The sequence below is a fragment of the Oryzias latipes genome, chromosome 7, assembly GCF_002234675.1.
Source record: "Oryzias latipes chromosome 7, ASM223467v1".
NCBI lineage: Eukaryota > Metazoa > Chordata > Actinopteri > Beloniformes > Adrianichthyidae > Oryzias > Oryzias latipes.
This window is the reverse complement of record NC_019865.2, coordinates 4,414,999-4,426,641: the sequence shown is the minus strand read 5'-3', so window position 1 is coordinate 4,426,641 and position 11,643 is coordinate 4,414,999. Positions and strand designations below refer to the sequence as shown.

The 11,643-nt window shown below is 42.3% G+C and overlaps 2 protein-coding genes across 2 annotated transcripts; both read right to left on the bottom strand.

Moving 5' to 3' along the window:
* Positions 1 to 200: 200 nt before the first annotated feature.
* On the bottom strand, positions 201 to 3,545 carry LOC101171829 (troponin C, skeletal muscle). The gene is made up of 6 exons (XM_004070290.4): positions 3,416 to 3,545; positions 2,582 to 2,633; positions 2,318 to 2,461; positions 1,942 to 2,056; positions 1,715 to 1,851; positions 201 to 693 (listed from the first exon to the last, which is right to left on the bottom strand). The coding sequence occupies exons 1-6, from the start codon at positions 3,416 to 3,418 to the stop codon at positions 662 to 664; spliced, it is 483 nt and encodes a 160-aa protein (XP_004070338.1). The 5' UTR covers positions 3,419 to 3,545; the 3' UTR covers positions 201 to 661.
* A 936-nt stretch (positions 3,546 to 4,481) lies between these two features.
* On the bottom strand, positions 4,482 to 11,431 carry LOC101171577 (troponin C, skeletal muscle). The gene is made up of 6 exons (XM_004070289.4): positions 11,222 to 11,431; positions 8,983 to 9,037; positions 8,732 to 8,875; positions 8,534 to 8,648; positions 7,183 to 7,319; positions 4,482 to 4,850 (listed from the first exon to the last, which is right to left on the bottom strand). The coding sequence occupies exons 1-6, from the start codon at positions 11,414 to 11,416 to the stop codon at positions 4,819 to 4,821; spliced, it is 678 nt and encodes a 225-aa protein (XP_004070337.4). The 5' UTR covers positions 11,417 to 11,431; the 3' UTR covers positions 4,482 to 4,818.
* Positions 11,432 to 11,643: the final 212 nt, after the last annotated feature.

Genomic DNA, 11,643 nt, shown 5'->3' with positions numbered 1-11,643 from the left:
TGTGAATCTTTCAAAAGTCTGCAGACGTCACAGCGTTCATCCTACAGTTATTTGTCTCTATTCATCTTAAAACTTTCTCCATTTTCATGAAGCTTGAAACCGAGCTGATGTTAATCCTCTCACATGAACACAAACCTCTGGTTCCCGCCAAATTAAAAGCACCGACGGCTGAGCTGTGGTTCAAACAAAATGTACAAAAAGAAGAAACAAACAGACTTTATTTAAATTCCTCAAAACAAACTTTTTTTTTTTTTACAGAGACCAACTACAGGTGAGCATGTGTGACTTCATTTATTCTGTTCAAGCCAGAAACTTTGTACAGAGAAAAGTTGAAGCATTGGTCTAAGCAACAGGTAACACTGGTTTAGACTACACCTAGACCGGAGCTTTACCAGCAGAAGGGTGGAGGTGCGGCTGTGCGCGCTGCACTGAGTGCATGCGATGGATTTCCTTTGGCGTCAGAGCAGCATCGGTGAGCCGTTTGTGTTGATTCGGGGAGGAGCGACCCACCACCACCACCCACCGGGTGTCCTAGCTATCTGTTGAGGATGAAGAGAGGTGGTGAACCAGGTGGACAGGAGGGAGAGGGGGGGGCGGAGGGGAGCTGATGGTGCAGGGTTTCACAGCCAGGTGGAGGAATGTCCCAAGAGTCTTTCTTGTTTTACTGCACATTCTCCATCATCTTGAGGAATTCTGGGAAAGACAAACGCAGATTAAAATATTAGCAGAGGTGATCGTGGTGCAACCGCAAGATGAAAGTAAAATGGAAAAAAAGTCTGCGAACACGAATATTCTAGGATATCTTTCATTAGAATCTGGTGCTTAAAGAGTTCACCCACAAAATCCCATCATTGCTCAGTAGGGACTTCCTTAAAGACGATAAAAAAAGGGTTTTTAACATGTTCTTGTGGCATTTCTCTGATCATCGAGGGCATTCATAAAGAAAAACTAAGATTAAACCTCAGTTTCTGAGTAGTTCCATATTCAAACGGCGTAATCATGATTAAAAGACCAAGGAATGATTTTAAAATAGCTCAGAAATTGATCGGACTGGATTAGAAAAGAATTGAAATGCTGCAGGTTCTGCAGTTTTGAATCATACCTAAGTTTGAGCTGAGAGGCTGCTTGTTGTAGACAAAGAAAACTCAACAGTTTTCTGATTGAAATCTAAATTATATCATTTTAAATGCAAGTGGAGCCAAAAACTGAAAACAAAAATGCAGAAATGCACAGACTGGTGGACAAACTTAGTCTGACTTTTAATCCAGAAAATTAATTTTTATTTCTCTGTCACCTAAATGTCACAGCTGGGTTTACAGCACATACACTCCTTAGCAAAGAGTACACCTGAAGTTTGTTTTATGGAGAAAACTAGTATGTATAAGTATAGCAAGTATACTATAGACAATGTACATGTCGTGTATAAGTATACTAACTCAATACTTCTTCTTAAGACAAAATTTAAAGGTTTTAAAATAACATAGTATGTATAAAGTTAACCTTAAGTATAGATTTAGTGTACTTGTAGTAAATATACTACGTTTAGCTAAAGCCATGTTTATATCGTCCATATCAACCTGATGTTTTGTGTTCGAAATGTCACCAACCACTTAAATGTGCACAAACACTCAAAAATAAACAAACGTGTTTCTTTGGCTTCACATTTTCCCTCTTAACTGTCGACATCGTTTGTGTCCTCAGTGACGTAATTTACCGTCAAAGTCAAGCATGCCGTCGTTGTTCTTGTCTCCGTCCTTCATCAGCTCATCGATCTCGTCCTCCGAGATGGGCTCACCGGAGCTGCGGATGATTTGAGCGAACTCCTCTCTGTCGATCACCCCGTCGCCGTTTCTGCAGGAAAGCGCGGCGAAAACAAACGGTTACGCACAGAAACACGGCGGCCAGGCCGCTGGCGTCCACGCCGTGACGCAGGGAGCGTACTTGTCGAAGACGCGGAAGCACTCTGCCAACTCTTCCTCGCTCTTTCCGGCCTGGTCCTCCTTGAGCAGCCTCACCATCATGACCAAGAACTCCTCGAAGTCGATGGTACCGCTACCTGAGGTTGGACAGGGAGCCATGTTAGCCATTGTTGCGCGCGTCCCGTTTGAATCTCATTTTTGCGCATGGTTTTACGCACGCACACACTGCCAAACTACAATATGAAACTGTCTAATGGTCTTAATAGAGTGACTCTACAGCAGGAAGCGATGAAACATGACAGCATCGTCAACATGTGATTGCCAAGTGTTGCGTAAGGGCGAAAGGTTTGTGCGTAAAATCGTCGTTACGCACAATTAAAACATTTCCCGTCGCTCACCATCCTCGTCGACCTCCTCAATAATTTCATCCAACTCCTCTCTTGTCGGATTCTGGCCCAGCATCCTCATCACGGTACCCAACTCCTTGGTGCTGATGTCACCGCCACCGTCGGTGTCAAACATGTCGAAGGCGGCTTTGAACTCTGAAAACATGGATCGAAGCAGTTTGTGTCTACATCAAAGCTTGATCCATTACTTTATTGGTTATTTTATTTATTAAAAGCACGAGCTAAAGAATGGTGAAGTGAAGCAAAGCCACTTACCAGCCAGCATTTCTTCGCTCAGGTAGGAGCGGGCCTCTTGTTGCGCGTCAGTCTGAAAGGAAACAGGGCCACTTTTTAACAACACCACCCATTACAAGCTTAGTTTAGGCCTCCCTTTGTTGCGAAATTGTCGTGATTTTAACAACAAACCCTAAATAATTGACATTATTCAAGTTAAGATACACGATGCCTCTGTTGTACCATTTTATTTAGGATTTCACTCCTTTTACGCACAATTCAGGTGCAACTTTGCACATAGTCCGTTGCAATAAAAGAACTACGGACGATGTTAAAGAAAATATGACGCATTTCCATCAGTTTTGTGCTTCACTATTAAATGGTTTCGTCTTAACGAGACTCTGGAGTGTAAATCAGTCCGGCTATTTCCGGCTCAACGCATTGGACTCGCTGTATATGGCCCGCAGTCATCCAATCCTCTGGAATCCGACGCTCCAGCAGAATCAGCACTTTTACTGTCGACGTCCATCCCGTTACCCATCAGCACCCAGTGTCCAGTTTAAGATCATTTGCATCTGATTTGAAGGAAGAGTCACGTTTTTGGAATTAATGTGAACGTGAACAATTAGTGGGTTGATAATTAGATCATTGTTTAGGAAATGACGGTGAAGTTGTAAGAATGTGTGACACTATTTAATTCAATTCAACAGATGATAACTTTCTCAAAGCAACAAAAGCCAACGACAATTGATCAACAATCAGAAAACTATTTAAGAAACACTAATTAAGACTCACTGTCATCATGAATAATGAATAAATCAGCACCTGCTTCACCTGTCAGTTTCACATTAGACATCTACACAAAAGTACTCTCACCATGTTTGTGGCTTAGCCTTTCCTCCCAGATATCCAAGAAAGAAAAGCCCAAAGGAGTGGTCAATCCGCGTGCACCCCAACAGAGAGACTAGACATCAAGACAAGGTTCACACACACTTTAAACGGCGCAACTTGGCCCCGCCCACTACCCCATCACACGCCTCCAGATTTAGTATCCTGAACTTTTAGGGTTCGGAGGCCAGGGCAAGCCAATCACACCTTGAAGGGTGACGTTGTGAGCCTTGATGGGGTAAAATCTGTAAAATTGGGTAAACAGGAGAAGATTTGGGAGCGGGAGTGCAGCGGTTAGGAGGGAAAAGGTCTCAAATCGGATTCAATGTCAGCATCAAGTTTAAAGATTTAGTGTGAAAAGAGAAATTTGACAGAAAATTTGTGAAGATTCTTAGTTGTTGTTCCAACCATGAAAAGGAATTTTACTGTAATTACGAATCAACAAAAACAGAGAGCAGGTGTGTGTGACACGTGGGGTCAGGAGGTGATTCCTGTTCTTTAGATTTCTAAAGAGGTTCAGTGGAGATGAAGTGTGAAACTGGAAACCGAGAGCAGAAGCTCATGGAGTGGGTCGGTCTGTTCCGGGCCCCTCCTCAGGCCTGCCCTGAATAGCAGGTTTTGAGACTGGCACCAGAGAGTTCTGCTTCTGAGGGAGGGGCCCAAAAAAAAAACAGCAGAGAGGAAAGTGGGAGGGATCCGATCGCGGCTGAGAAATGGTGGGAAGCTTAAAAGGCTTTAAATCCTGAGGGGAGCCGCCACTTTCTAAAAAGAAACAGAACCAACTGTTTGGTAGCAACCAGCTTCATCTCATTTCTGGGTTGGAAGGCGAGCATCAGGCGGCGCCGCTGCAGTCAGCCTTGATTGTCAGAGAAGCTTTCAGACTCTGTTCATGAAAGGACAGCAGCTCAGAGATCAGACCGGACCGTCTGCATGGTGTTAGACTGTCTCTGCCAGCGAAATGTGAGCAAAAAGGTTGACTCAAAAAAAAAGAAAAACAAAACAGTTTTGAAGACACCATGCAGAGTGATGCTCAGGAACAGTCTGACACAGAGAGGAGAAACGGAAGAAACCATTTTATTCAGGATCAACAGCTCAGAGACAGCAGGCAGTTTTCATGGGGAGGCGACGGTTGAAGCTCTGCGGTGTTGCATTTCTGAGGAGGAGCAGCTGCCAGGGGGGCAGCTGGGGGGTGGGGGGTAGCTGCGCCTTCGTCTTAAAAGGTTTGAATGGGTATTTATAGACGAGAGGTCTCACTCCCAAATTTCATGAGAGGGAGAAGCATCCGACTTAAATCCGTAACTTTATCAGTTGTGACTGTTTTTCTATGGCATTCTATAGGTTCATGCTCCTCTTGTGGGTGGAATCCCCCAAACAATGTAGATCTGAAGTCCTCACTGGACGTTCTCCATCATCTTCAGGAACTCTGTGGAAAAAAGAGTTCCTGTCACCGGCGGAGCCACCAACGGCCCAGAAGGCCACGCTTCGAGTGCAGACAGATAAAAGTGTGCAACTGTTTCAGAGCTAATTCTGTTGTTTGCCACACACACTGAACAAACACCAAGTTAAAGACTTTAGCCCCTTTCAAAAGTTTGCACATTGGCTGGCAGATTGTCTTTAAGAGTCAGGCAAGAAAAATAGTCTTAACTTTTTATTTTAAGAAAAAATTCTAGTCACTAAGACGTTTTCTCAAACTAAGATTATTTTTGCTTTTGAAAATCTTTCTTGATAAGATTATTTTTCTTCCAACACAGAAAATAAGACTCTCGAAACAAGTCTTACTTTCCTAGAATTCAGATTTTGCAGTGTGTGTCCCATGATAAGACATGGTGTGTTTGAACATCGTGATGGAGGCAACCTCTGAGGATGCAGCAGAAAAAGTGAATATTAGAAAAGTCAAAGAAAAACTTAATATTTGCTTCAAAAAATGCCAAACTTGGAGACTTTTTACATCAAAGCAACAAAAATGTAACATTTTTGACGTCTGCCCCTCACAATATTCTGATTTAACACAATAAACTCTAGCAGAATTGCCATTTTACTGACTCTGACACATTACTAAAGTGTAAATCTTTTCTTCGGTTTAATAAAAGAGCAATAGAAGAGTTTCTGCTCTAGCTGCTCGCCCATCGGCCAGCACAGCGGCCACACATCAGCTCGGATCTGGTTTCTTTTTCTTCAGATTCATGTTTGACTTCGGCTCCTCTGGTTCTGCTGGACTCGTTTTGCCCCCATCATGACCACACCTGCTTCTTCCCACACCTCGTTCGTCCTTCAGTGTATTTCCAAGGGTTAAGGTAGCGATGAAGGTTCTTGTCCATCCAGGTGACGTTGTCTTGAAGATGAATCTTGGCATCTGGACTTACAGTTTTCTTTAAGACATCAACTTGTTTGCGAGTTGAAGGCCTTGTGTGTGTTTTCTTCCATTTTCCTTCAGTTTTACATTTCATAGTTCACACTCTGGTCTTTCTACAGGTCAACCTCCATCCACGACTCATCACTTGAAATCCCACAGAGCAGGCATCTCAGGTTTCACACAAGTCTGATTTTTGTTCTCATTAGGTCACACTTTAGTTTCCATCGATTCATCTCCCTTTTTTGCTCAGAGTTTGGCATAAACTTTCCATCTTTGTCCTCCAGGAGCTGGTGAGCAGCTTTTCTCTGCTTCAGCCTTAGCTGCTCTGCTCGTCACTAAAGCTTTCATAGAAAATCGTGACAGACGTCTGAAATGTTTCCCAGTTTTCCACGAGTCACTTAGCTGTTGTAACTAGAAACAAAACCACCTTCATGACAGACTAACTGAGTCAAACAGCTTTCGACAGATTGCAGAAACCTGCAAAGAATTGTTTTTCCTTTTGGGGAATTTGTGTCTCCCTCTTTCTAACATGGACCATCCTGTGATTTAAGCTTTCATCTGAGAAAACCAAAATGGGGAAAGGATCCTCAGATGAACCATATTTTAACATATTAGGGAGAAAAAAAGTCCCATTCTCCATGTGGACAGAAAGACCTCGGAGCTGCTGGGGAGCACGACAGTGGGAGGCTGATGGTTTGGGCTCGTTTTGCAGCTACAGAATCTCGTTACCGTTTCTTAAAACCACGTTGGGCGTGAGAAATAAAGTTGCTGCTTGTTTGTTTTAAGGTTATTTCTAAAGGGTACACTGCAAAAACAGCGCCCTAGTAGAGAAGTCAAAAGTTCTTACACTTTAAAAAAATGAAAATAAGACGAGGGTCTTTTTACTTTCTGCAGATTCAGGTTTTGCATTTTATGTTCACACCTCTTTTGTTTTACACAGCGTGACTTTTGTGTCTTCCTGTTACTAATCTGAGGCATTTGTTGGCATTTAAACTAGTCAGGTTTTGAGTTTTCAGTTTGAATTTTATGGTTTTATACTTTAAAGACTTTCTCCTTTTTGTGTTGGCGTTTAGTAATCTTTAGCTTTTTCAGTTTCCTGTCACCCCTCGGTTCAGTTTACGTTAGACTCAGATTTACCTCAGTCCTCATTGGTTTTCAGTCACATCCTTTCTTGTTGCTGCACTTTTTCTTGGTCATGCTTTTGTTTTTGTTATTTTTTTGTTCAATTCTTATCAATTTATTGGAGACCTTGTTCAAGTTTCTGTGATGGAGCCCTTTCATCTTTAGTATCCGTCATCTCTGATGATAACCCACATGTTGTGTGTTATAGCTGAAAGGATCTCAGAGGTCGGTCTTTGAACTCATCACTATTGAATTCTGGCTTTAGGCAGCTCAGACTCACCATCAAAATCAAGTTTTCCATCTTTGTTTGAGTCTGCTTCACCAAACATCTCATCGATATCCTCCTCTGTGACGGCTTCCCCCGTCATGTGAAGGATGTCTCCGAACTCCTCCCGGTCCACGAAACCGTCCGAGTTCCTGCAGAGACAAGAACAATACTGTTGACAAAAGGTTCAGGGTTATTTTCATCCTTTTTTAAGCCACAAGTCCAACAAAATATTGAAAATGAAGGAAAATTCTAAGAAGATCAAGCAGCAAAATCCAAAAGGAGGAGAACTTAAAAGAAAAAACTTTTTGTGTTGTTTTTTTCACAGCACCTTGTTTAATTCCTTTCTATTTAGTCAGTTGTAGTTAAACACTTAAAAACAAGACCTCACTGACTGCTGTAAAAAGAGCTGAACCCACTTAAATATAATAGAAATGCATTTATCGGCTGAAAAATTAATTGAAAATCTTTATTTTCTGTTTGATCTTCAGTTCAACAAACTTTTCCTCTGTTGCTAAAGTAAGCATGAATCTTGACATCAGGGAAAATCAGTGAGCTTCAGAACATGTAATAATGTGAGTTTAATAACTCCACCTCTGAGAAAAAGCAGCTTTGGACAAATAATATAACACCAAAAAAAAGTTAAACATTTTTTGCACAGACTTCTTGAGACAAACCTTCTTAAAATATTTAACTGTAACTTAAGCCCCTTTAAAAACATTTAAAACACCCATAGAGTTATAAATAAGATGACACTTGGTAACGGGAGTGACTAACAGGGCTTTAAAAAAATCCTGGGATAGAAATGCAAACATTTTTATTCAAGTCTTCCGTTTTTGTTGTCAGGAAACCCATTTTGACCTCAAGTTTATCCTACCTCAGGGGTGGGGTGGGGTATTTTTAGATGCACAGGATGTTGGCTGCAGTACTCATTTTAAACACTGGGTGTCAGGCCAACATGCTGATGCTGTAATTGATTTTCAAGGAAAATCTGGCACTTACACCTGCTGAATTACCGTTTTTTTCCTTTTTTACCTGATTGTATCTTCTGTTGAACCCTTAAGTAAATGTCATTGTTGATTATTTGTCTGTTAACAGCAAATGTTTAAGTTTTTTTAGTTTTTACAGTAATTTCTCTCCATCATTTCTGTTTACACTCTTGGAATGAGGATTTTAGTGAAGACTTTAATGCAGAATTTGTATTTAGATAATATAAAAGAATTTGTAAAAACATCTTAAACTGAACTAGAAGGGACCGGATTAAAATAATCTAAGATTGTTTTTGTTTTATTTTTGTTCAGTCTTTGACCTTGATGATGTTCCTGCTAGTGAACTTCTAATATAATAATAATTTTACATCTCTTACTTATCAAAAATGCGGAAACATTCAGAAAGTTCTTCTTCGCTCTTTCCAGCTTGGTCCTCCTTCAGCTGTTGCACCATCATGACCAGGAACTCCTCGAAGTCGATGGTGCCGCTGCCTGCAGAGACATGAAGAGGCTGGATGAGGAATAACACTTTCTTCAGTTCTGTTAGAAAGTATTTTATTTGAAAACGCTCTCACCATCTTCATCCACCTCCTCAATGATGGCATCCAGCTCCTCTCTGGACGGGTTCTGGCCCAGCATCCTCATGACGGTGCCCAGCTCCTTGGTGCTGATGTCACCGCCACCATCTGTGTCAAACATGTCGAAGGCGGCCTTGAACTCTGAGGAAACAGAGAAACTGTTTAAAATCCCTCCAAAAGGATCACTGCAATAAAAAATAAAAGAAAACACACAGCAGGACGTCCACACCTGCGCCTCAGAAACCCACCTGTGATCATTTCCTCCGTCAGGAAGGAGCGGGCGTCGCTCTGGGCGTCGGTGGGCTTATAGGAGCAGAAGGAAGGAGATTTAGAGAAGCAGAGAGAAAGAAAAGAAAATTGGAAGAGACTGTGATTGATTTCAAATCAGAGGCTTCTCTGACAAAAACGTAACAGGCCTGTCATATTTCTCAACAGTAGCCTTTAGCTTTGATCCTAACTTAAATATGCTGTTTTCTTAGATTAAGGAGGTTGTCAGAACGTTTTTTTACCCATTTCTGGTTTATTTCAAATGGATTATTGACAGTGATTTAAGTCATTTAACTTGTTTTGGATTCATACTACGATGACCAGAATAAGTCTAAAAAAACAATTATTTTCTACAATAATCTATATGCCCCTGTGTGTAGAAAAGATGGAGCGGGAGAGACTCATTCCAGGGGAAAAGGGGGGCCAAAAAGAGTCCAAGAACACAACAAAGGCCCACCCTGAAGGTCATAAAGCAGCCAGAGATCATGGAAAGATGAGCAGACCTCACTGGACTCTGAGTTCAGGTCAGAGTTCATGATTCTACAATCAGGAAGAGACTTTAAAAAACTGATTGATGGTGGAGTTCAAGGAGAAAGATACTGCTGAGCATCAAGAACACAGAGAAACATCTGGATTATGCACAAAACCTTCAAAGGTAGGACCTCAGAGCAATATCCAAACATGGTGGTGGTAGGCTGATGCTGTGGGCTGCCTTGTTGCTTCAAGTCTTTCTTCAAACTGTTGTGAATCTGTCCTCGTCTGAGTTGGGATCTGGATCTAAACTGTACAGCTGGATAGCTCTGGTGTTGCTCGCCATTTTTGTTCCACCCCTAATGTTAGGTTGGGGGTGTGCGGGGCTGTAAGCTAGTGGGAGAGTGCGTAAACAGATGGATGGCGGGAAATGGGGGCGGGCTCACTCTACGGCAACAGTCCTGCTCACAACTCAGAACAGAATTTTTGATGAACTCCTTCTGTTCTTCATAAACAGAAAACCACCAAAAAAAATTTGGCTAAAAATGGAAAAATCATAATTAAAAGAGCACTGGGAACGGATCAGGAACGGGACTTTAACACACAAAAATGAGCTTTTTTTGAACAAATATTTCCATCATAACATAAAAATGACCTTCACCTTAGTTTTGTTTGGAATCCAGTGTTTTACTGAAATGTTAGTTTAGTTTATTAAAATGTACAAACCAAACCTTCTCAGAAAAAGCGTGAATTAAAGAGGCGTCAGGAAACGTTTATCTGAGGGGTTTCCTCTTTGGGTCTATAAAGCTAAAGAAAGAACTGCGTCAGAAAAAGTGACGTCCAAGAATCGGAAATAAGAAGCCCGGCTTAATCTCCACCACCTGCCATGGGCCTCAACATTTACACTCTGAATCGCATCTGAACGTCTTTCCGCTGCTCAAATGCTCATCAACATCTTTAGATTTGATAAAAGTAATTCTTTTCCACATTAGGAACTGGGTTGTGTGGAGTATGAGCAGCTTTCAAGAAACTAGGCAGAAAGACTCGGTCAAGACAAGGACACACTAACACCACCTACAACAATGAAACCGCCGAACTCTGATAGTCTGAGGAAACTGCAGGATAAGAACCTCCAGGCTGCTTCACTTCCTGTTTCCTCTGTGAAACAGACTCAGGAGCTTCGTTTGCAGCTAGAACACTGAAACTGACAGGTGCTTCCTCCCAGAACCCACTTCTTTCTCCCTTTCAAACGGCTGCAGCCTGGGTGGGGGCGTGAGGGGGTGGCTCACACTTATCCCACAGGCTGCAAACGAGCTATTTTTAAGGCGAGACCCAGAGGAGGATTTGGGAGAGATTTTCCCAAGGTGAAAGCCGGAGTTGGGACACTCGGAAAAGGCGGCTCGAGGTCTCAATTTACTCAGCTGTTTGCTTTCTATCTTTAGTGTCGCTTCCTTCGGAGCAAATAATGGTGTGAGGTTCTCTAAAAAACAAGTACAAAAGTTTGAAAGGTTTAGTTTGGAGTTAAAAAAAAATGTAAAAAAAATCCAGTGTCCAATTTGAGAAGTCCTGGGAGGGCGGGGCGATCCAGAAAATCTCTCCTTTTGATGAGGAGAAGCAGTGGATCTTCACCATCTCCATCCTTTGAGATCATCTTTGATCCTCACCGATACAAAGCAAAGAGCACATGCTGGAAAATTCATCCTCTCTTCTTCTTCATCCACCTCCTCATCCTTTTTTTCGGTTTCTTACCATGATGTCCGACGTCAGAAGAACAGACGGGTCGTGAATAAAGTCTTCCTCGTCCTGCACAGTCCAGGTGCTTCTCTGCCCCGCTCCATAAGTACCCTCTCCAGACGATCCGGATTGGACCAGGATTGGTCTTCGGAGCACAGCTGACCAATCAAATCCATCTCTGGATTGTGGTCTCTCACAATAACCCTCCATATTTAGATCTGACACAAGGGAGCTCCTCACACCCATCAGCTGGAGATTATTTGGGCAAGAGATCAACTACTCACATACTTGGAGGTCGTTGCCCGCTTGGACAGACTGTCCCCCGATGAGCCGCTGTCTTCACAGCCCCTGACCCCCCCCCCCCCCCACACACACCTGAAACACAAGCCGAGTTACGGCATTCTTCAGGGATCTCTGTCTTTTTGTTTTAAAGATCT

Bases quoted from the DNA above. Each gene is read 5' to 3' on its own strand.
- LOC101171577 (XM_004070289.4), bottom strand. From the start codon at position 11,416: ATGGAGGGTTATTGTGAGAGACCACAATCCAGAGATGGATTTGATTGG. The intron at 8,876-8,982 runs GTGGGTTTCTGA...CTGTTTCCTCAG, and splicing joins GACGGAGGAAATGATCACAG to AGTTCAAGGCCGCCTTCGAC. The intron at 4,851-7,182 runs GTGAGTCTGAGC...TTTTTTCCACAG, and splicing joins TGGAAAACTTGATTTTGATG to AGTTCCTGAAGATGATGGAG.
- LOC101171829 (XM_004070290.4), bottom strand. The intron at 2,462-2,581 runs GTAAGTGGCTTT...CCATGTTTTCAG, and splicing joins GAGCGAAGAAATGCTGGCTG to AGTTCAAAGCCGCCTTCGAC. The intron at 1,852-1,941 runs GTACGCTCCCTG...GCTTTCCTGCAG, and splicing joins TGCTTCCGCGTCTTCGACAA to AAACGGCGACGGGGTGATCG.